Here is a 24569-nt window from a genome sequence, read left to right as displayed (position 1 = left end):
GAGCCCTACATTCCTCCCCCAGGCCCTCTCCATGTTACCCTCTTCTATGATAAGCTCCAAACCGATTGGTACAAGGAGGCGTTTGAGCAGGTTGAGGGAGACTCCTGGAGCATCGACGCCGAGAATATCTATGTCGCCCCCGAGGGGGTGGTGGCGGGAGTGCAGCTTCTCCCGGCCCAACAAGATTGGTTTCGCATGAGTGAGGACAGTGCACCACATGTGTCTCTCGCCCTACATCCTGACCATGAGGCCAAAGTGCTGGGGGGTATTCTCAAGAGGGCGTTGGCCCACAAAGACTGGCAGACCACCCCCATACCGCAGGTCTGGTACGCTCCCCAGATTAAAACTTTTTGCATTCAGCTGACAGCCACAGACCCTGCTATATTGGAACATAGAGAGGTGGTCCAGGTACCATGACATGGCACGCATTGACCATCACCTAGCGGCAGACATGTTATCTCAGCTGCCGGACTTCTTATGGGCTCAGTCTCCCACGGACGTGGGCTTAACGGACTGTGCCCCGGTCACCTTCCAGATCCAAGGGGGGCTTCCCCTTTGGATCCACCAATACCCACATAAACCTCAGGCAGAGGAGGGGATTAGGGATACCATTGAAGGCTTAATACAAGCGGGGGTGCTCGAACCCTCCTCGTCACGGTGGAACACACCCATTCTACCGGTTGAGAAAAAGGGTACAGGTAAATTCCGTATGGCACATGATCTTAGGGCCATCAATGATATATTAGTAACTTCCACCGTTCTGGTTCCCAACCCATATGTGGCTCTGGCTAACCTGGATCCTAGCCAGACTTGGTTTTCTTGTATTGATCTGGCCAATGCCTTCTTCTGCCTCCCGTTGGCAGAGGAGTGTCGTGACATTTTCTCTTTCACTTATCGGGGACGCCAGCTCAGGTACACCAGACTCACTCAGGGCTTCACTCTCTCACCCGGTATTTTCAATCAGGTTTTGAAACAGGTGCTACATTCCTGCGCTTTGCCAGAAGGCACCACCTTAATTCAGTATGTTGACGACCTTCTGCTCGCCGCACCCTCCGTCGTGACCTGTCTCCAGGCCACGGAGTCCGTGCTGCGTCATCTAGCCGAGAGGGGCTTTAAGGTCAGCAAATCTAAACTACAAGTGTGTCGTAAACAAGTTGCCTTTTTGGGCCGACTAATCTCGCAAGCAGGGGCGGGATTATCACCTGCTCACAGGTCTACCATCCTGCACCACCCTCGGCCGGTACTGGTCAAAGATATGCTCTCCTTTCTGGGGCTCATGGGCTACAGCCGCTCTTACATTCCCGACTATACCAACCTTACCACTCCACTTCGACAGCTAGTCAAGGAACAGGGCATGCGGAATCTTTCAGCACCGCTTGTTTGGACGACTGAGGCAGAACGGAACTTCATCTCTCTCAAGCAAGCTCTGGCCACGGCCGCAGATCTGGCCATTCCTGACTATACTCAGCCCTTCTTTTTGGATGTTTCTGTAATGGCGTCCTGTTCCAGAAAAAAGGGGGAGTCAGGAGAGTGTTGATGTACACAAGTACTGCATTGGACACCATGGAAAGAAGACACCACGCCTGCACACAGCAGATATTCACAGTCTCCTCCCTCAGACAACAAAGGCTGAGCAGGATTTTGGAGGAATCACATATCTCATATACACATGAAGGTATTAACATGGCAGACAGGATTGGGATGGGACAGGCCCACAGGTGCAAGGAAAAAGTCCTGAAAGACGAAAAAGTGCGCCCAGATCTGCAGGCCACGCCACTGCAGGACGCACGTGACCTTTATACGGATGGCTGCTGTTTCAGAGATGAGAAAGAGGGGTTGAAGGCTGCTTATGCGGTGGTGGAAGACACAGGAGGGGAGTTGCAGGTAAGGGTGGCAGAAAGGCTGGAAGACAACAGACAACAGACAAAAGTGAAGTCTAGCCAGTCTTCTGATCCCACAGAAGAGCTGCTGTAGCATAAAAACTAGTGGTAGGGCAGGCTACAAAGCAGAAGAACTAAATGCTGCCTGCAACAGACAGGGGTTAAAACACATAGTGCATCACAGTTGTAAGAAAATGTTCTGCCAGGAACCCTTGGTTCCTAGCATGTAAATGTTTGAGATGGATCACCTACCTTAACATTTTTTGGACTAACAACAACCCCTTTACAGTAAAGGTATTCCTGATGACAGTGGCCTCTACAGCAGGGAATTGTACCCTATCAAAATACAAAAACTGTTCAGAAATGGTTTGAAGAACATAAAGAGTTCAAAGTGTTATCTTGGCCTCCAAATTCCCCAGATGTCAACCCAATCAAGCATCTGTAAGATATGCCTTAATGGATCTGCTCCTACCATCTTTGTTTCAGATACCATAGGACACTTTCCAAGTTCTTGTGGAGGGTCAGAGCTGTTTTGGCAACACGAGGCAGACCTACAGATTACTAGGTAGGTGCTTTTAATAAATCTGTTTCGGTACAACAACAATCTCTTTTAGCAAGGTGAATGACTATTATCCAATAATCTCTTTAATTTGATATTTTTAAGATCCAAGACTGATAATTCAAGAAACCATCTAGGTGAGACATTATAGGACCTATCGTTGAACTCAAAGACTGATCCAAAAACAGGATCAATGACCCACCGTACTCATCATGAGCAGTGCCAATAAAACTATGCCATTGTAGTCAGTTGACTGTAAACCAGTTGGCAGACAAGGCTGATTCATGTTTTCAACCCAGTCAGGTAATGTCACAACACCTGAGAACAATGGGTTTCACCCATAACACAGAACTCACTCTGGCGGAGTCACTTGCGCACGGCCCGTCATGCAGGATCTGGCGCACAGCCAATAACACACACCATGCTAGAAGGTACTGCACACAAGAAGAAGCCTGCACGTTGCTCATTCAAAAAGAACCGAGGAACAAAAAGAGAGTTAACATACTAAGTCTGCGCCCTCCTTCCTGGTGTTGTCTCGTAGTTAGTTTATCCTAAGCTGACACTCTCAGCACAGCAAGTTTGCTTAATTGCTTGAAGTTGTGTGTGAGGGAAGACAAGCAGAAACATTAGCAAAAGCCACAGCATGCCAGCTGACTGCACAGGCCGAGAGAGGGATCCTGACGAAGAAAGCAGCATCTCAAAAGCAGTGTCCCGAAACCTCAGCCAAGATACTTGGCTCAGAGTCAGTCAGGTCTCTAGACTTTCATGCAGGATGGTCCTAACCTCTGTGAACTCGGCAGGCAGATGAATGCTTTGGCAAATGAAGTGATGTTTCACTAATCAACTTGTCTACCTTCTGGTTTAATTCTTTACACCTGATTTCTAAATCTAAATAAACTCCTTTATTCCAAATTTTTCATCAAGTCGTAAGAACTTAGACTCATCACTGCACAATTCCCTACTGTTTATCCTGATATCTCCAGTGTTTGACTCATTAAGTCATCCAATTTCTTTGTTCATTCTCCCTCTATTTTTCTGCTTTTGTAAATAGTTGAATAAATCTTTAAGCTAAATTTATGACTGGCATAAGCAATGTTTCTTCCTCACAATAAACCCGTCACTGACTGAGAATTCCCATTCAGATTAGAGATATTTATTAATTGCTGGTTGGCCCTGGAATTATTAAAAAATACGTATATTAATAAACCATAAATCAAAACATGTTGTTGCTACGCAGTTGTGGCAGTACACACTGCCATGAAAAAGAACTGAACTGTACAAGAGTAATCCTAGGCAATGTCTGACCAAATGGATTGAAACAATCCATCAGCATCACCAAAATAAACTAAAAGACATGCTGAAGATTTCAGTGGAACAAAGTAATGTAAGTATAATTCTGTGAAATACAACTGTGTAAAAAGTAACTAATTTAAAAAAATCTGTCAGATTCATTTTACCACAGCTATTTCCATTTCAAACAACCTATTAAAAAAGCTTTTGCTTTTCTATGAGACAGCATGTCTTTAAAATCCTCTGGTAACACTTGTTTTCACAGTAATATCGGTTTACAGTGATTCATTCAAAACTGCTTTTACTTTACATTTAATAAAACACACAAAACTGGGTGTGATAAAAACATATGAAAGCAAGAATTTAAAAATCACTGTACTGTACAATTAAAAAAACAAACAAAAAAAACAGCCTAATAAAACTCACTGAAAGACAAGTCATCTTCAAACCTAACTTGAAAAGGGCAAATGGAACTTCAGTTTTCTATTCTTTAAATGTCCATTTTTAAAAATACATTTGAAGTTTCATTGGTCCCAACATGTTCATAACATTGCAAAAGACTGAAGTGAAGGGTGTCATTTTAAGGTAAACTCCACTACTATATGTATAAAAGTCCAATTGTCTTATTTTTTAGGTTCATTATCTCTCACAATTGAACTGAAGACATGAATTCAGAAGCTTGATGCTTGTTACACAAGTATGCAGAACGACAGCTGCTTTATGATTATAGTTTAGATTTCATTACACAAATTAGAATGTGGATTACAGTTGGACTTTGAACTAGCAATTGAACCAGCAACTTAATTCCAAGTGTAAATTGATATATTGTTCTGTATCATTGTTCTTATTTTCCCAGGTTAATGGGTTTTTCTACTTTGGGATCGACTGGAAAAGCTGGATTTTCTGTTATCTGCATTCTAAAAGACTGTTTGATGAAGCCCAGCTTCCTGTCCTAGCTGTGGTGCTGGCTCTGAGTCTTCATCAGGCTCAGTTTGTTCTTCAGGCCCTGGCAGGAAGCCAACAGATGGCTGTTGTCTTCCAGTAGCTTGCTGTGCTCCTCGATGAGTCGAGATGAAGCCTGCTGTTCCCTCTGATCCTGCTCCAGCTCAGACATAAGTTCCTGTCTAGACAGAGACAGCACATCAAGACTATTTAAATGGACAGGAAAGAGCCATTTTGTCTCAAGGAATTAATTCAATGTTTTAGAAAACACACTGTTGCTTTTTATTTATTTATTAATGAAAAACATATGGGGGCGGTGACTGCATGAGCTGGTGCCATCATGTGTATGCAGACCTAAACTAAAACATACGCTTATGGAAATCAGCAACATGTGCTATAGCCCCAAAAACTGCATAGAAGTACTGGGCAGATGGATACACTGATGCTAGTTCCAGTATGTAAATCTTTTCCCCTCTAAAAGTGTAAATAGTTATTTTTACATTTCTGTTTTCTTACAGATTAAACAGGTACATTAGTGGTAGTGTTAGGCATATTTTATGCAGCTTTCCCATGTGATAAAGTTCAATCTCTGGCCACATCTACAGTTGCAAGAAAAAGTAATGGTACTGGCAGTTTCCTTATTTTCTTTTCTTCTTTTTTTTTGGTAATGAAATGTGAGCTGATCTTCACTAAAGACACAAACATCAACAACCATAATGTTTTTAAGCCGATAAAACATCCTTCAGCCATGATCTTTTAATGGCTTTATTCAACACACCCATTAAACATATAAAGTGATGGTGGAAAAAGTAATGGCAACGGTGTTTGAATAACTGGATTTTGTCTCCAAAGCCATTCTGTAGTAGATTTACTTTGATACGTGGCCATTGTTCTGCTGCATCACACAGCTTCATCTGAGCTGACATTAGTTAAAAAAAAAAAAAAAAAAAACACAGGATCTACTCTGACTTCCTTTCATTCAGAACGGCACACTTTTTTCCCCTTTTTTTTTTCCAAAGAATGAGCTGTTCTGAATGGCAGCAAGTCCGAGTATATCCTGTGTTTTTCTTGAAGTTTTTTGTAGTTTTTTTCGTATGTTTTTTTTCTTCCAATGTGTACTGGCTCAAGTAGAGTAGTGTACACTAGAGAGGAACTGTTGGACACGGAGTAACTCACCCAATTCCGACTATGGGAGACAGTTTCATGGATGTAAAGCTGGGACTAAGCTAAAGGCTAAGAGGAACAACAGGAGGTGGAGATACAAGCCTTTTCTGCCCTCTGTGCTCATGGGGAATGTTAACTCACTGCATAAAAAGTGAGACCAACTGGAGGCGCTTATGAGGAACCAGAGGCTGTACAGGGAGTGCAGTTTGATATGTCTTTCTGAGTCCTGGCTGAACGACAACATTCCGGACTCGTGTGGATATATACCTGGCTTCACAGCTGTACGAGCGGCCAGAGACCCAAGGATGAGCAGAAAGAGGAAAGGTGGGTTACATCAGGTTTGACAATGTGGCTACTTCCACCTACATCTCTACAGCTACTCCCTCCACCACCACCCCAGCGGTTGCTCCCTCCACCTCTGTAGCTCCTCACTACACCTCATTCTCTATGTCTGCTCACTCCACCTCCACCTTCACCTCTGCTGCTGCTTCCTGTACCTCCATGTCTAAGGCTGCTCCCTCCATCATTATTACCTCTACGGCTGTTCCCTCCGCCATTACCTCTGAGGCTGCCCTCTCCACTTATTCAGCTGTCTCCTCCCACCTCTGCGGCTGCTCCCTTTCCAACGTGGCAGATGCTCCCTCCACCCCCACCTCTGAAGCTCCTTACTATACATCATCCTCTATGACTGATACCTCCATCTCCACCTGTATGGCTGCTCCCTCTTTCTCCACCAGCCCTCTGGCCCTCTGTTACAATCTGAACAGCTGCTTATGTCTCTAACAACAGAAGAGGTTGGAGCTGAGCTCAGGAAACTTCGGCCAGGGAAGGCAGCTAGACCAGATGGAGTATGTCCAAGGCTTCTGAAGAACTGTGCAGGACAACTAGCTGTTCCTCTTCAGAGGCTCTTTAATATGAGTCGTCAGCTGGGAAAAGTCCTGGTGCTGTGGAAGACTTCTTGTGTAATACCAATGCCCAAAACAGGGCGGCCGGTGGAGCTAAATGACTATAGACCGGTGGCGGCTTTGACATCCCATATCATGAAGACCTTGGAGCGGCTCCTTGTCCGTCGCATGAGGCTGCAGATACTATACGGCCTCCCATACTGAGAGACAAGCTTCTATGTATGCGGGTGGCCCTCTCCCTGACGTCATGGATTATGGACTATTTGACATCCAGACTGCAGTATGTCAGGCTGGGAATATGTGTTTCTGGGACAATGGAATGCAGCACTGGGGCTCCACAGGGGACTGTTCTTGCTCCTTTTCTGTTCACGGTCTACACATCAGACTTTAGGTATAACCCAGAGTCTTGCCACATTCAGAAGTATTCTGATGATACGGCTTGTTGTGGCATGTGTGCGTGGTGGACGGGAGGGGGAGTACAGGGACCTAGTGGAGGCCTTCACTGACTGGAACAAAAATAACTATCTTCTCCTGAACACCACCAAGACTAAGGAGCTGGTGGTGCATTTTAGGAGATCAAAAGCACCATGCCAGTCGTTCTGCATTGATGGACAAGAGATAGAGACTGTACAGACCTTCAAGTACCTGGGGGTGGTACTGGACGAAAAACTGGAGTGGTCTGCTAATGTTGATGCATTGTACAGAAAAGAGCAGAGTCACCTCGGTTCGTACAGTGTCTGCAGTGACATGCTGTGCATGTTCCACCACACTGTCATGGCAAGTACACTGTTCTATGCTGATATCTGTTGGGGGAGTGGCATTAGAGAAGAGATCCTTTGTCCCCACAGCCATTAGACTTTTTAATAGTAATTGTTAATATGTTAGTTATGCTATTTATGTTATATGTTATTAACTGAGTGCTTTTATCTGTTAATTATATTTCATATTTTATAGTGAAATTTCTATGTTAAAGTTAATATAAGAGCTGCAGGACAATATGAATTTCCCCCATGGGGGATGAATAAAGTATCTATCTATATATCTTATCTATCTTTCTATTATTCTGTAGGATACCTTAACACTAGAACTGCAAACATTCTAATAGCCCTAGGGGGTCATTTTTTACCCACTGCTGCAACATTGACAGTAATCACAAAAAATGTATTTTGTGAAGAAGTTGTTCATTTTTGTTTATTTTTTTAAATAAAGCTTGACAACAAAACTTGTATCATTTGTACAATTCAGTTAATTTTTTTTTTTTTTTTACAACTGTGCATTTAGAGATTGAAACGGTCTAATGCATTTTCACATTACTTTAGGCTGCAGGCTACTATAAACTAACAGCAGATCAACTAACACATTTAAATAATATTGTTTAATAACATGTGGGTTACCAGACACTTCATATCTTAATTTTTCAATGTGGGGGACTCCTAACGTTTCCTTCAATCAAGCTTCAAAATGAGATGAGTGTGATTTCCACAGTTTCAAAACACATCTCTTGGCAATAACCATACCATAAGCTACAATTATGTAAGCATTATGATAGAAGTGCTGGAAATGCCAAATAAAGCAATTTTGGGGTCAGATTCAAAATTTAAATTAAGGACAGAAGAATACCAGCCAAATATGGCACACCAAAAACCTTGGAGCTTTGGGTACAGCCACAATTTGTATTTAACATTTGCTCTGAGGATTCTTGCATCTATCACAAACAGGTGAGGTCTCATGAAAGATCCTGTGTAACTTAGCTTTTGAATAACATAATCTATGCATTACTTTAAATTAGGTTAACTAAAGACGTTTGCCTGCCCGTGATGAGTCATGGGAGATTGCTGCAGTGCTAGTTCCTTAACACGGTAGCTTGGCATCCTGGCTATTAAAACATGGGGTCAACTAGCATTATTAGCTGGCTATTGTCCTATCCTGTGTGCACAGTAAACTTCCATAGGCTTTAAAAAGTGGTCTTTCTCCAGCAAATTATGAATAAAAATAGCAATGAACTCAGCTGGTTGGCCACCTTCAATGTTCTCGGGCAGGCTGATTATGTTTTGGTGTCTGGAGCATGCCTCACGATCGGTGACTTTATCTTGAAGAGCTGTATTGGCAGCTTCCACTTGATTCACTTGTTGCTTGAGCTGGGTTAGCCTACCATCATGTTCAGTGCCTATTTCTTTCAATGCTGAAAGATGGACAGCATGTTCTATCAGGGTGGCCTGGTTGGCTTCAAGAGACACTTCAAGGGAGTTAAATCTCTCGTCCATTTTCCTGCTCATGGCAGAAAGAATAACTGTTGTACCCAGTGCAGAGTCTGTTGTTAGCTTAGTTAGCATGTCACCAGCATGTGATTCACTCAAAGCTTCTTCCCCGGATTTATTAGCTAAGGCTTGCTTCCTGTGAGGCACTTTTGGTAGCATTTCCCAAACAGATTAATAAAGGGTAATGTTCAAGTGGCTTCTGTCCAAAACTGGTGTTCCACACTATAAAACTCAATTTATTGGACAAGAGCTCTGACAAAACAAGCCTACTCCATATTGTGCGCCAACAGTCCTCCCTTACTTATTTGTTTGTTGCACACTTGCGTTGTACGCCACACTTCCTCCTCTTCTCTGGTGGCTATGACAGGCAGCACATTTTATGGTGGCTTTGTGAGGTGTTAATTGCATAATTGCATGCAGAGCTCCAGAATGAAATCTCACCAGTCTATACTCATTCCCAAACAAGTCTGACATAGAACCTGCATTGCTGCCATATGCAGTATGTTAATATAGGGACTGTTAGCATTCTGTGAATTAGGTAATCTGACAAATATAGCTGGTGCTAGCAATATGCGTTGCTAGGAAACCAGGCGTGAAAGTTGAGCGCAGCATTATACAGCAGTTTCTATGAACAACCCCTCGATGGTTCTAGATATAAATGTTTTTTTTTCTTTTAACACCACCCCCACCATAATTCATTGGATAGTTAATAATGCCATTTTAGGAAAAGTCATGAACTGAGATATGTAGGGCTTTTAACAGTTACAGGCATTTTGAAAACAGAAGGGGGATAAAAATGACCGCTTAGCGGTTCTAGTGTTAATAACATAGAATTCATTATCAACACAACACCTCATGGACTCCATTCCAGTGAGTGTTGGCCCAGGATTTGTATGTGATGGAAAGTTGGGCTATGTGTTTTCTGCGTTTTTTTTTTTTTTTCAGGTAAAACATTGCAAGGAGAATTTGTGCATCCCATAATTAGCTCCCATAATGAAATACTGAGTGAAATTAGAAAAAACACTGAGTTACTTAAAGTAATCAGTTTTTTTAATAACAGAATGAGGTGTTTGACCATCACTTCCCTTCTTTCATGGGCATGGAAGGAAACTGACTAGAATGAATAAGGAGCGGTTGGCTGACAGTGATAATGTGAGGTGTGTGGAGCCTCCATGTATTATGTTAAGTAACCAAAAGTTACTTTACAATAGTTACATTTCACATGTTTTAATAAAGAACTGATCAACAACACAACACACCAGTTTGAACTCTTTCTACCTGATAAGAGGAAATCCCTGGAAACCACACATATAGATGTAATTGGGGTTACTAACTCATATCGCATAAACAGATTTGTCATTTACACAAATCACTTCAGATAAGACATACCAGTTTATGACACGCCAGTGGATTTAACAGAAATTAAGCTAAATTCTCAATGATGTATACATCATGTACAGGAAACAGGAAAATATACAACCTGTAAGGTGACTTACTTCCTCAGAGCAAGGTGAGCAATCTCTGACTGGACTTTGAGGTACTCCTGAACCATCCTGATGTGCTGCTCAAACACAGCCATGGACTCTTTTGAGTTTGGGCATGGAGCTAGAGGCTGAAAGCGCAGTAATAGCTTAGTGATTAATGCACTATTCAATAACAGGGTATAGATATTTTATAAAGTCTTACTTAAGATAACATCAAGAAATGGATGAGAATAACACTGTGAAAACCTGTTCATAGTGTTAAAGCAAAACCATTGTTTCATCTGAGTTTGAACATACACTAGCTCACTAACACTAACCTGTTTTCTTTAAACTAGAACTAATTCAGACATAACATAGATTAATCAGTTGTCACAAGCCTTTTTCTGACTTCTTAATCCAAATGATGATTCTGAAACTATCAATGCTCATATTACACAAAGGTTCATGACAACCAGTGATGTGTGTATGCCATGTACATGTCAGCATAAATACTTTTATGTATACATGTGTGTCTGCAAGTATGCATTCATGTTCTTGCTACTCCCCTGCACAAGTTGCAGGGAGGATGCACTAGAGTTGTGACTATGTACTAAAGCAGACCAAATAATGTGTTCCACTGACCAATGTTCGAATTTAATGTGTAATATACATAACAGTCATTACACTCTAAGGTATAATAAATATGGTAAAAATAATAACAGAAAGAAGATTATAAAGGAAAGGTTTTAACAAAACACAAACAACAAAAAAATTAACAAAAATGTATTTTCAACATACCTGTGACTGGTAGTCCAGTTTCAGGCAGGCCATGGGAATGGTGCCTTCTATACCATTAATAGCTTAACACACCCACCCACACCCCACACACACACACACACACACACACACACACACACAGAGTTTCACTGTAATAGAGCTTCTGTATACAGAAACCTTATATACCTGCCCAGATACAAATACTGGTTCGTTGCACTGTAGTGCTATGCCCCAGTGGTGCACTGTGGGCAGTATAACATCATTTAAAGCTTTTACTGTAGTTAGCATGATGTGGACACACTGATGATTACAACCTGTTGAAGTAGCACCAATGTGGAATTTTAGGGAAGAAAGCTTTTAACTAATAAGCAATAACTCTCTCAGTGGTGAACTGATAATGTTATTACTAAAAAACGTGAAGATGAATATTTTAATACTTAGAATCAACAGCTTTATTGAATTATAGAGCCTTCACCATCCTTACAATAAAGGATGCAAAAAATTACCGTAAACAGTCATATTGATTGACAGCTGTGTAAAACGGAGTGGTCGTGGAATAAGAAGGGACAGGAACTGACTGTGGGCACTTGTGCAAGAAAAAGGACAGGTTTTCTACCTATAAATAACATACCAATCCAGTACCAGGCACCTGATCTTATCTCCAACTTGCCTTATTGAGTAAATTATGACACCCAGTAGGTGTCATCACAGTAGGTGTAATAGTAATTACTAAGGTTATCCTCTTTATTCTCCCTGTCTTACAAGTCATTTATTTGATAGAACTTTATTTCATCCAGTAACCTTAACTGCTTCTCATTAGTGAGTCATAGCTTAGCCCTGATGACTTGAGCCCTCACCACTCCTCCAGTTCACTTCATGAACTATAACATGCACAAATTGCAGTGATTGCTGTACTACACAAAAATCACCTTATGTATGTTATAGTCTATGCAGCCTTTTTTCTTTCGAGTATTGTGATAGATAGAAAGCTACCTGCTTCCTACCTCCTAATGTGCAGACCTTTTAAGCTCAGTATTAATTTTTATTGTTGAATTCTCCTCTCCCACTACCGCTACTGTTTTTCAAAATCCACTTTCCCTCCCAAGCTATGGCTTGTTATTTTTAAAATCCACTTGGGTTATCTGGCCTCTCTTTGTCTTTGACATTGTAGAGTACTTCAATCCTCTGTCTTCTGCCTGATTCTCTTCATACCTCCTCAAAAGATTCTTCAGTGTTTCAACTTGGCATCTTCTCTTCATCACCCTTCTTCTGAGGGATCCCTCAAGGTTCTGTATTGTGTCCAGTTCTCTTTTGCATTTACAGTAATGTGCAAGTCTTAGATACCTATTAAATTTGTTGCTATAACAATACTATAATAAACATATATATATCTTTCTCAACCTCTTTAAAATACAACTAGAAAAGGTAGGAAAAATATACAGTTTTAAAAAACTGAAATGTCAGAAAAAAGTTTAAGTAACCTAAAGTTAAAGAGAGTTACCTTCTCTCTCCCATAGTTTGTGCTCCCCCTGATCCTGGTGCTGTATATTGCTGATGTGCATTTACTGACCCCACCAACCTGCATAGTGTTTATTTGTTGTTTGAGTTTATTGCTGCCCAAGGAGAGCTGACCGGTTATTGTTAAATCTAAGGGTTTACTTATTTTTCCACCAGCACTTTGAAAGTTTAATTGATGTGTTCAGTGAACAAAAATTGTGTATTATTAGGTAAAGTACATTGCATTTCTATACTTATTCTATAAAGTTTTGTTCACATTCCTAACAATACTATTTTCAGGCCCATCCTTAATACTCTAATGTGTAGACCTTATTATGTAAAGTGCCTTGAATTTATTTCTTATTTGTCTGACAAATTTGTGTGACTGCATCAGCTGCTATTGCCACGAGGCTCCCTACCTGTGGGACTAAATGTCATCCTCAATTCTGACTGGCCAGTGGTGGTTACAGGGCTGGTGCAGTGGATGGGACTTTGGGAGTGCCCTGGTTGACTGTTCATGCTGGACACCCTGGACAGATCAGCATGCAATGTGGCTGTCTGAGAGGGGGAAAAGATTAAAATCAATGAATTGATTAATCTTGATCCGGCTCATGATAATTCATTTACATTTAATACTGTAAATACCAAACCTGCATGCTTTTTACATTTGATCAGTTGAATATACAATGTGTAAAGTTGATATTATAAGCTAAATTGTTAAACACATTTCCAATAGATGAATCAACATTTATTTTCCAATACAGAACTACAAAATATAGTAGTGCATGTAGTGTATTTTAAAGGGGTCCTATTATACATTTTGAACGAAGTAAACAACACATAATGGCTGCTGCTACAGTAGACGTGAAGAGCAACAAGACATGTCTGAATGGTTAGTTAACATTTTGTTTTACTGTTTGATATTATTTCATGATGTGTGTACTGAATAAAAATGGGACTAGTGCAAACACTAGTTTGTCTTCAATTTTTTTAAACAACATAATGTAACAGCAGTTTTTGGTCAAAGATAGTAACAATATGCACAGAAGATGGATGATTTTCCAGTTTGGTATTGCTAGTTAACAGGTGTGGCCCATGTCCTTCATCTTTTGCTCTACTGTTCAGCGCTAAGTTGTTTTCGGCCACACCTGGGGCACGTTGGAGCGGATGGCCTAAGACAGGCATAAGTGGAGAGCCTTTGTTGCAGCCCTACACGTCTCAGACATAAAGGGCAAATGATGATGATGATTGTTAGTTACGTGTTTTAATGCATTTATTTATTTGTCAGTTGTAGAGATAATTAACAATTGTACAGATATTGGAGGACAAGTGGTAGTTTATGTAAACAGCTACATTAGCTGTTACTGATAGTGATATGTGCAACAGTAATAAAGACATGTCATGTCTTTCTTTAAAAGTGTGTTGCGTTGTCTAATTTGAAAAAGATGATACATGCCCTTGCAGCAAGTACTGCAAAGTCAACACTCCCTTTTTGACAAAGAGCAGGCCAACAGCCCTCACAAAGAGAACCCCTCTTAACAAACAGATTCCTCCTGCTTACCTCCTGCCATAAATACCTTAAGACTATTCACTTTTCAGGCAAGACCTGAAACCTATACAATGACTTATGAACCAGTGTTTATATCCTGTTCTTACATTTGTGCTTTGATTGCTAAATATATAACATATGACCAGACTTTTACAGAGCATCATTGTCAGACTACGGTGTGATATAGAGATAGACAGACACACCCAGACTTCAGAACACACCTGGGACTTGAAGCAGGCTTGAAAGAGAACTCTGAAAGAATGAATAAGACTTGAGAACACACCCTGAACCCAGACCTCTGAAACAGAAGAACTCTCTGAAGAGAACTCTGAAAGAATGAACACTTCGAACTGAACTCTGGGGAACTGAACACCCTGAAGAGAACAGAAATGAACAGAGTTCCAGACAAATTAAAAGAAAGTTAAGAGATGTCCAGACTCTCAAGATCCTCTTACTCTGAGGAGACTCTTAGAAAGAGAACTACAGGAGAACCATGAAGTAGAGAGAGTTTTACTACCCACACATAGGAGGAACGAAGACATTCTCCCTGCGTGTGGCTGTCCTCCAGCTGACCATCTCACATCAACCAACTCCATGAGACGACCAGGCAGCAGCCAGACAGAGAGCGAGAAAAGGTGACGAACGGACCCAGGCCCGAAGCCCAAGACTCCGGGGAACATTTACTCTCTCCTACTCCCGCTGGCAGCCTGCAGTCGGACCAGCCCATAGACGAACGGACAGAGCCACAGTAAACCCGAGGACAAGCAAATAACCAGTGGCTGTGCTGGTTGTCTCACATTAATTTCAGTTGGTCTCCATAGTTACTAGAGCTTCCTCCTAAACTGTGTTAGGCTCAAATACAGAACATAAACAAAGATTTCTTTTCCATCAATGCAAACAACCTACTGTTAGACTGTTATAATGCTTTATTCGTTAATTCAGCTAATTTCTCTGATCAGTTCTACCTCCATTGCCCCCTATGTAAATAGCATGTATATACTGTAAACAGCTGAATAAATCTTAAAAAGACTGTGACTGGCATCACTAATGTTATTTCACACAGTAAACACGTCAATGAATCAGGAGAACTCTCCCTCAGATTGACTGATATCTTGTATTACTCATTAATTGATTGGTTGGTCCGCCAAAAAATCTGGTGCCCCAAATTATTAAGATGGTTTACGATATTCATAATTCATAAAACTAGACATAATAAGCCTTCATGTTCAATACATATATATATATATATATATATTTAAATTTGGTACAGATGACACCTGAACAGCTTCCAGACCTACCATCATGGTGAGCGCCTGGGGCTGGAACATGTTTTTGAATGTGTCACAGAAGACATTCAAAATTTATGAGGCTGACTATGACTCCTTGTGTCTAAGAAGATTAAATCAATAAGTCTGACAGGCTGTTATTACCAATACTATGGAAGCTATATGATTAAAAAGAGAAGGCAATTTATTATTCAGTTATTAAAAAAATGTTTAGCTATATCTAACAAAGTTGAATGATTAACATGGACTGCCTTACAAACTAAGTACAAATACATAATATACTGTATCTTAACTGCATATATGCATGATTAGAGTAATCTATCCATCCATTGTTTATACCCGCTTATTCCTTTTTAGGGGATCTGCTTGGGCCTATCCCAGCTATCTATTGGTGAAAGGCAGCCCTCAACAATTCCATTGTGTGATTAAAGTAATCTGCCATTGGTTAATTTAAATATGATTAAAAATTCAAATAGTTTTCACATTGCAGCATTCTTTATTTACACCAAAATGGGAAAAAACTTAAAAACACATTTTGTAAAAGTTTTCTTCATAACAACGAATTATGACTTGATTAAATATCTGATACTGAATCTGTGTGACTTTTAAAAGACATTACAGGTATCTAGCCTACAGAAGCCATGTAAGCTGGTCCTGGGAATTCATAGGATGGAGGATCCAAGTGGTCATTTCTGCCTGTGTGGTTCTGCGCATACAGTCAGGTTTGCTGATGCACAAAGCAGCTACACTGGATTTCGACCACTGGTTGATTGAAGCTAGACACATCTTTGTCTGGCTGCTTGGTCTGCACAGAGGGGTGGTGGGACAGGTATCCTCAGGATCTTCTCCATATATGTTGCCAAGTCAGCACTTCCTCAAACATGGTTTTCATCAGGTTGTATAGTTAAAACATTCGATATTATTTGATGCTTTTGCACTACAACACCACTGCAACACTACCCTTTTGTTGTTTTATTACTTTTTAATAGTTCAGCAACAACATAAATGAAAATCAATAAAACTTCATAGTTATATAGAGATTAACTACAAGTGGGAATAACAGATAAACAATAGCACCACTTGTATATCACACTGTAGTCTGACAATGATGTTCTATAGCAGTCTGGTCACACTTTTCATATTTAGCAATCAATGCAGGAATATAAAGACAGAACATGAAGACCAGTTCATATTATTTTATTGACTCTCATTTATGTTGTTGCTGAACTATTGAATCTGGTTAGTTGCTTTAACTTTGTCATGTGTTTGAACTTTTCTAGGTGGAAAAATAAATTATTGTTCCTATTTTATAAAACAGTCTTTAAAACTTACACCACAAAGAGAAGGATTAGTCTCTTGATTCACAGAGACCAGTGAGACTACACAATCACAGTCAGGGGACTGTTAACCAATCACCAGCGAGGATGGAGCACCTCCTGGACCAGCCACATCATGTCAAGTACGATGACAGACTAACCAGATGAATTCCCTGCAAAGCGCGGCAAGACACACAAAAAAAAACAGTACACAGAGAGTTTTAGAGGTTTACAGATTTTCCAGATTTACAGATCTGCAGACTCCTCGAGACCCTGCAGACTCCTCGAGACCTACAGAAAAATGAGGCAGAGACTGCCTCTACTGTCCACACAGAGGAGAGACCCAAAGACATCCTCCCCGCGTGTGGCTGTCCTGCAGCATACATAAGATTTACATGTGTGTACTAAGTAAATAGTTGAATACACCTTAAAAAGGCATCTGTTACTGGAATCACTGATGTTGTTTCACGTCGTAAATACAGTGGGTACGGAAAGTATTCAGACCCCTTTAAATTTTTCACTTTGTGTCATTGCAGCCATTTGCCAAAATCAAAAAAGTTCATTTTATTTCTCATTAATGTACACTCAGCACCCCATCTTGACAGAAAAAACCAGAAGGGTAGAAATTTTTGCAAATTTATTAAAAAAAAAAACTGCAGCATGGTGGCTGAGTGGTTAGCACTGTTGCCTTACAGCAAGAACGTTGTGGGTTCGCAACCTGGCCTTTCTGTGTGGAGTTTGCATGTTCTCCCAGTGGTTGCGTGGGTTTACTCCGGGTACTCCGGTTTCCTCCCACAGTCCAAAAACATGCATGTTAGGTTGACTGGTGACTCTAAAACTGGCCATAGGTGTGAGTGTGTGTGGTTGTTTGTATCTGTGTGTCTATATGTGGACTGTGATGTACCCCTGCCTTCCACCCGAAAGAGAGCTGAGATAGGCTCCAGTAGGTACCCGTGACCCTGGTTAAGGAATAAGCGGCGGGAGCACCCATGCTCCCATTTGCATATCTATTTTGTAAATGCCTGTAGAATTGCAACCAAATAATATAGAGCAATAATTCTTTTTGCATATAAAACCAGAGGAGTTCCACTTATACATTCAACATGTCCCAGAATGCTGTCTACGCCAAGAAATGGGTTTGTATAAATCCAGTAAAAAGCGCACACTATAAAATCATTATAATCCAAGACTGTGGGTCTAGTCACAGCACTTCCTATGTTGGAATATACATGATCACATTGTGAGAATGAACTATTGTGGTCACCAGAGCGGTAGATATGCATGTGGTCACTACCCACAACAACAGGAAGTGACGTCTGTTCCCGGGAACTAAACGTCACTTCCTTTAGTTCCCGGGAACAGCATTTCTTTCGCCTACACTCCCACTCTGGTTGAAGCTTTGGAGTTAAACCAAGAGTCAGATGAAGATCCTGTCCACTCATCTGGAGTGGACACTGCTGACAGTGGAGATGAAGCCACCTTCCTTGAAGCGATAGATCCGTCCCATGTATGTATATATTAATGAAATATTGTTTGTTTTGATCTACAGAAAAGTATGGAATATATACAACTGTAAAACTCGTGCGCATCATTATGCATGACTCTCATGCTGAGCACATTTATTCACACGTATTCTGTGTGCAGCGTTGATGTTGAGGAGGAGGAAATGGAGGTCTCCTGCTCCCCTGAGGCACCCTGTACCTAGGGTCGAGGCAGAGGGAGAGAAAGGAGTACAGCAAAGAGAGGCTGCAGCAGTCACTCCACTGGCTCCTCCAGGTCAGACACGCTCGCTGGTAATGTAGCTCACTGGCAAAGTGAAAAGGAGCATGACAACTTGCCACATTTCCTGCCCAAAAGAAGACCAGGTGTGCAGCCACCTCTTTCATATGAGGACAGTCCATCTCCATCTGAGCTGATCAAAATGTATTTTCACTGGGCTACCATCAAATCTCTGTGTACCAACACAAATAAAAATGCAGCAAAAAATATTGCTACAGGCAAAAAATTCAAATGGACTGAGGTGACAGAAGCTGAAATGTGTAAGTACATTTGGGCTCACACTGTACATGGGGATTCTGAAGTGCTGGCTGTGTGGGAAGTGCACTCCCTTCATGTGTGAGGCCTGTAAAGTGTCTCTGTGTGTTATTGTGGACAGGAACTGTCACGAATCCCATCACAGCTCCTAATGTTTTACTTTGTGCCTTTCTGTATATTATACTTTTACTGTACTATTGTAAATAGTTTATTTTGAGGCATGTTTTTTTTTTTTTGCAGATTACGCCTTCCTGTATATAGTTTTTCCTGAATGTATGTGTATTTTGATAATGTTCAAATGTCCTGAAGTTTCAACACAGTAAAAACGTTTTTAATTTTTTGTTGTTTATTGCACTTTTTATGAATGAACATGGTCTTATACAAAGATAGATATAGAAGATATGCTCATAGGTATCTGGCACACTTAAGAGATTTGATTGTACTATTGTAAATTGTTTATTTTGATGTACATGCTGTCTTCTTGCAAATTGTGCACAATGTACACTTTATTTTCGTTTTATTACAGGTTATAAAAATGAAAAACTAAATTATGGACACTATGGACAATTTCTGTGGTGTGAAAGGACTTTGTACAACTTTTTTATATTTACAATTTTGAGAGATACATCTATGGCATTCGTGTATTTAGAAAAATATGTGTAAAGAAACGATTTTCATTTCTTTTTGTGGTTGTACTTTTTAGCAATTTATTTAGTTAGTATGGACTTATTACATACATATTAAAATTTGGGCTATAAGGGTTGCATTGATGTATGGCAAATTAAATTGCTCAAAAAAAACACTACAACATGTAAAAATGTCAAGATATGCTCTGACGGATTTGTTCTATGGTAGGTTTTAAAGGGTTAACAAGAATTACATTAGTGTGTAATTTCAATAATGTCATCTATCACCTTAAACTTTATAATTATTTTTCCATAACTGTTGTGAAACATACCTTTCCCCAGATGCCAAACATTATAGAAGTGTGTGATCTGTCACTCAAACAGAGGTTTCTGAATTTGGGGATGAAGTTCAGTCACTATGCAATTCAGTCACTCTGCTCCCTCCAGATTTAGCCAGGGTCCTCTTCAGCTCCTCCATCTCCATGTGGCAACCTCATTACTGTGTGTAAAATATGAGGACATTGAATTATTATGTGAAAATGCTACACACATTTTACAATGTATTAGAGAAATTCTTAGTAGCCAGCTCTACAAGATGTTGACTGCCTATCCAAAATCTATACCTGCTTATTTCTATTTAGGGATACACCCTGGACATCTAATCTTATATCTAATCCACAAACTTAGGCCACTGTGCTCTGCATCCCTCTATGTTGTAATGTAGCATTAGTCATATAAGCAACCAACAAACCTATGTGGCCAAGTATACTAGACCAAATTACCACACAAACTATCTATAATGCTTTCAATTACCTTCTAAAGCAAACAGCCAGCCTTTTCTGTTTCAGAGTAAAAACGAGGCTATGAGTAGACAGAGTATGTTAACCCAGGCAGCTATAGCTATGCAGCTAATGTGGCTAATTTCAACACGTTGATGTTATAAGACAATAGCAATAAAAATATATAAAAACTCACCACTGAAGGATTGTTGGACTGCACACGGGCTCTCGGTGTGGATCCCGGTATCAACTACAGCTGTGAAGTGAATCTAGAAAAGAGCTGGCCCTTGTTTTCAAGCAGTCTGAGGTAAAGTGTTTTCCACACACAATGCTTTGGGGAGATTTGCTCCCGTCTTGTCCACTGTAAATGAAAGTATGCATTGTGCCTTCTTGTCTTGCGCTGATGGTAGTGAGAACAGATTCCTGTTGTTACAGTCAACACCAGAGCAGCTTCTCTGCTCAGCTTGTCTCCTGCTGTTCATCCTTTCTGTGCCAAAGCGAGTGCGCAACAATGGCAGACAGCAGACTTTTGGTGAGGTTTTCCATGGGTGGTGTTTGGGCATAGCCAGAGGAGAGACTTGTCTCTTGTATATGTGTACAAGAGAAGGAAGTGGAAAATCTACTGTTTTGCCACTGCTCTTCAAAACACAGGAAAAAGGAGGGTGTGCACCTCTACCTTACTTGGTGTGTGTCTACATACACCAGACAGCCATATAAATGTACCAAAATGGCCAAAAGTCCATTTTGCATAATAAGACTCCTTTAAGATCTACATGTGCACATTTGAGCAAAAATAACTAACAAAGGCTTTATCATAATGCATTATTTAAATAAATGGTGTCATTTACAACTACAAATGGAGTATTAATAGAAGGTCCTTCAACCAAGTCCAGACATCTACTTTAATGATAAGGTGGAGCACACACAGGAAGAAAGTCTTCTCACTAAAACAACTGCACGGTTTGTGTTGAAAAGACATCAGACAGACATCTGTAGACAGCTGTTAGCTAGCGTTAGCTCCCTGGCAGGACCATATCAACCCTTATATACTGTTTGGGATGTTTTCATCCACCAAGGGTCATTTTTCACTCTTAATTTGGCTATAACTTTCACTGGATTTCACCAAATGGAATGACAAACCTTAATTTGACATAAAATCTGGAAATATGATTTAGAAATTTTCCATAGGTCAATAATACACTGTGGGCAAATTCACTACCCTTTCGTTATGTTCGGGATGAAAACATCCAGATAAACATTTTTTTCAACCAAGCAGAAACCAGCAGCTCAGGAGTAAAGAGGAGCAGGAGGTGATATCCTGCAAGTTCTGCTGGAAAGACTGAACACACACGCACACACACAGGCGCATGCACGCGCGCGCGCGCGCACACACACACACACACACACACACACACACACACACACACACACACACACACACACACACACACACACACACACACAATGATATGCTGATATAGTCCATATAAAACTCCATATAAAAGCCAGAAACTAAGCTTTCTATGAACAGGCCTGCGTAAAGGGTTAATGGGGCCACTTGGTTGTCAACAGTAAAAATCACAAATGTTACCTCTTCCCAACAGGGGAAACCACCAACCATCAAGAATGCATGATTATATAGTGTCATGGCTGTGCAATCAAAAAATGTCGTTATAATGGCAGTTAACGCAGCAAAAACATCCACAAGCAGTAAATTAGTCAGAAAAAATATAAATCTGATGCTGCACAAAAACTACCACTGCATCAAAATCAGTGTTGTTACTACTTTTTTTTTGGCATTTTGTAGTTTTGATCAGAACTGATGTTGATTAACAGATTTATGAAAAAAAAAAGTTGAAAAAAATATTTATCTGATATATTTTTACAGCAGTTTATTTTAGTGGATGTTTTCATCCCGAATATAACGAAAGGGTAGTGTTTTTGAACAGAGCATAAGGGTTAAACAAAAAAGAATCCATAGTATTCGCTTGACTTCTATGGCCTCACATTTTCAAAGCCAGAGTATCTCGTCAACAAAGCCAAATGGGAGCTCAGATGAGAGTGCAGAGTCCATTTCACTCTATTCAGTTCATAGATATGATGGCTAGATTCACTACAAGAGTGAGCCAGTCAGCGAAGCTGACTTTGAAGACATTCAAAGTTCATTCACTTTCTAGACATTGCGAAATTAATTTATCCATATCAGTTTACAGGACTGTGTCATATAGCCAGCTATCATCTATGTATGCAATAACTTTGCAGTGTACATTGTAACAACTCATTTTCCTGAAGGCAGACATTTATTACCATGCAGTCTAAACAGAACCAAAGCATACGCAGCATTCAGTGCAGATGTTTAATGACAAAACGGATCATAAATACATCATCAATACTACTGTTTTAAATCAGTTTTGACTTATTCTGTATTTTTACCAAGTGATTCCTAGTATTTTTTTTAAACTTACCTTTGAAGGTTTGAAGTCTAGTGGAACTTTGGCATCAAAGCTTTTCAGGGTTTCTTCTCTGCCAAAAGAGTTTCTGTTTTCTGTGTTGTCAGTATGTGAGCCTGCAGACAGCAACATTCAGTGAGTTAAACAGGCTGACCCAACTGCTGACTAAGTAGACAAAAAATAATCATGCATTAGTAGAAAACTGCTGAGCTCATGGTTACCTGTGCTAATGGTTGATGAAGATCCACTTCTGTTGGCTGAAGGCTGGAGAGGGAGCTTGAGTGGGTCATTAGATCCTGGGAAGTACTGTAAAATCCAAACACACCAACCAGCAGTTTTAAAAACAGTACAGTGTGACCTAATTTATAAAGCCTTGTCAGAAAAGAAATGTATCAAAATGTATTTGTCATTACATTAAAGGAATAATTCACACTTTTTGGGAAATATATCCCAGAAATATGTTGCAGAGTAAGAACAAAGACTAAAAACACAACTCTTATGTCTGTGTGCTAAGGGTACAACTATTTCTTTAACCCAGATCAACAATTTATCTAGTTGGTTGGCTATTTCAATAATTCTTATTTTCAGGATATTCTGCTTTATAAATAAAGGTTTAAATAACTTTAACCTTAGATTAATGTTGTATTACTCGAGACCGGTCTTGGTCTCTGAGTCAACCACAGTTTTACCACAGGTCTTGTCTTGATCTTAAACATGGCAGACTGAATTTTATTTTGAGCCCTTTAACACTGAATCGGGAGAACTCTCACTCAGATTGTAGACTGATATCCTGCATTACTCATTAATTGAGTATATGTATGTATATCAGTATGCAGCTGAGTGTGTTGCCATGATTGTGGATCCATCCTGTCATTCACGCAAAAGAAGTGCAAGTCAGGATCCAAGTATTCTAACACCAATTAACAAATACTTTGTTCTCATTGAGGACACTGACAATGTATTTATTTAGAAACCATGACAAATTCCCACAACTCTCACAGTCCCTGTCTCCTTGGCACAAATGGAAAGGATTCCAAAATATCTGATCCTCGAGCACAAAAGTCAGTTTTCTGACTGCAGCTTAAATTTTATTTACTTAAAGCTTTATGTGCAGAGTCTCACAGTGAAAATTAAAAGTAACTCCTATCTTAATCTTAGAGTCCAGCTTCAAACAGGATTGAAAAGCACAGTGTTGTTCACTTCCATCAAATCTTGCCTGTTGTACCTGTGTGTTAAGTTTATGAAAAGATAGAATGTCATGTCAAAAGATACATTATATCAGAACATAATCAGACAGTCAAACACATTTGTTATAAAATGCAACTACATTTGTAGTTTAGCTGCACAGGAATGTTTTAGGAAACAGGGTTGGCTGATTGTCCACATGAAGTCAAGTGAAATTTTCCAAAATATTAAAGTAACAAGATCTACACACAACAATCACAGTTTTTTTTAAATTTCTTTTCACACAAAAACCAGTTCTACTTGTCATTTTGTACCGTCCACCTGTTCCTTACTCAGAGTTTTTAACTGAATTCCCTGACTTCCTGTCTGATTTAGTGCTTAGATCAGATAAAGTCATTATAGTGGGAGATTTTAACATTCATGTAGATGTTGAAAATAACAGCCTCAGCATTGCATTTAATTCTATATTAGATTCAATTGGTTTCATTCAAAACGTTAATAAACCCACCCACTGTTTTAATCACACCCTTGATCTTGTTCTGACCTATGGCATCGAAATTGAACATCTAATAATTTTTCCCCCAAATCCTGTTTTGTCAGATCATTCTT

At 40.0% G+C, this 24569-nt stretch overlaps 1 protein-coding gene across 7 annotated transcripts in view; it reads right to left on the bottom strand.

Moving 5' to 3' along the window:
- Window positions 1-3402: 3402 nt before the first annotated feature.
- The window catches only part of LOC113128006 (mitogen-activated protein kinase kinase kinase 7-like), a 33084-nt gene continuing 11917 nt past the window's right edge, over window positions 3403-24569 (bottom strand). For 4 of the 7 annotated variants that reach the window (XM_026303044.2, XM_026303017.2, XM_026303034.2 and 1 more), the window contains 6 exons: window positions 22997-23081; window positions 22791-22891; window positions 13155-13293; window positions 11260-11321; window positions 10495-10610; window positions 3403-4853 (listed from right to left, as the gene is read on the bottom strand). In XM_026303044.2, coding sequence (XP_026158829.1) covers window positions 4682-4853; window positions 10495-10610; window positions 11260-11321; window positions 13155-13293; window positions 22791-22891; window positions 22997-23081 — 675 coding nt within the window. In that variant the 3' untranslated portion in view covers window positions 3403-4681. The remainder of the gene's footprint in view (window positions 4854-10494; window positions 10611-11259; window positions 11322-13154; window positions 13294-22790; window positions 22892-22996; window positions 23082-24569) is intronic. The other 3 variants (XM_026303025.2, XR_003295496.2, XM_026303053.1) reach the window with 3 other exon arrangements.

The sequence above is a fragment of the Mastacembelus armatus genome, chromosome 22 (assembly GCF_900324485.2).
Source record: "Mastacembelus armatus chromosome 22, fMasArm1.2, whole genome shotgun sequence".
In the NCBI taxonomy this organism is placed as follows: Eukaryota; Metazoa; Chordata; class Actinopteri; order Synbranchiformes; family Mastacembelidae; genus Mastacembelus; species Mastacembelus armatus.
The sequence above is the reverse complement of the archived record's forward strand: the minus strand, read 5'-3'. Positions and strand labels throughout refer to the sequence as shown.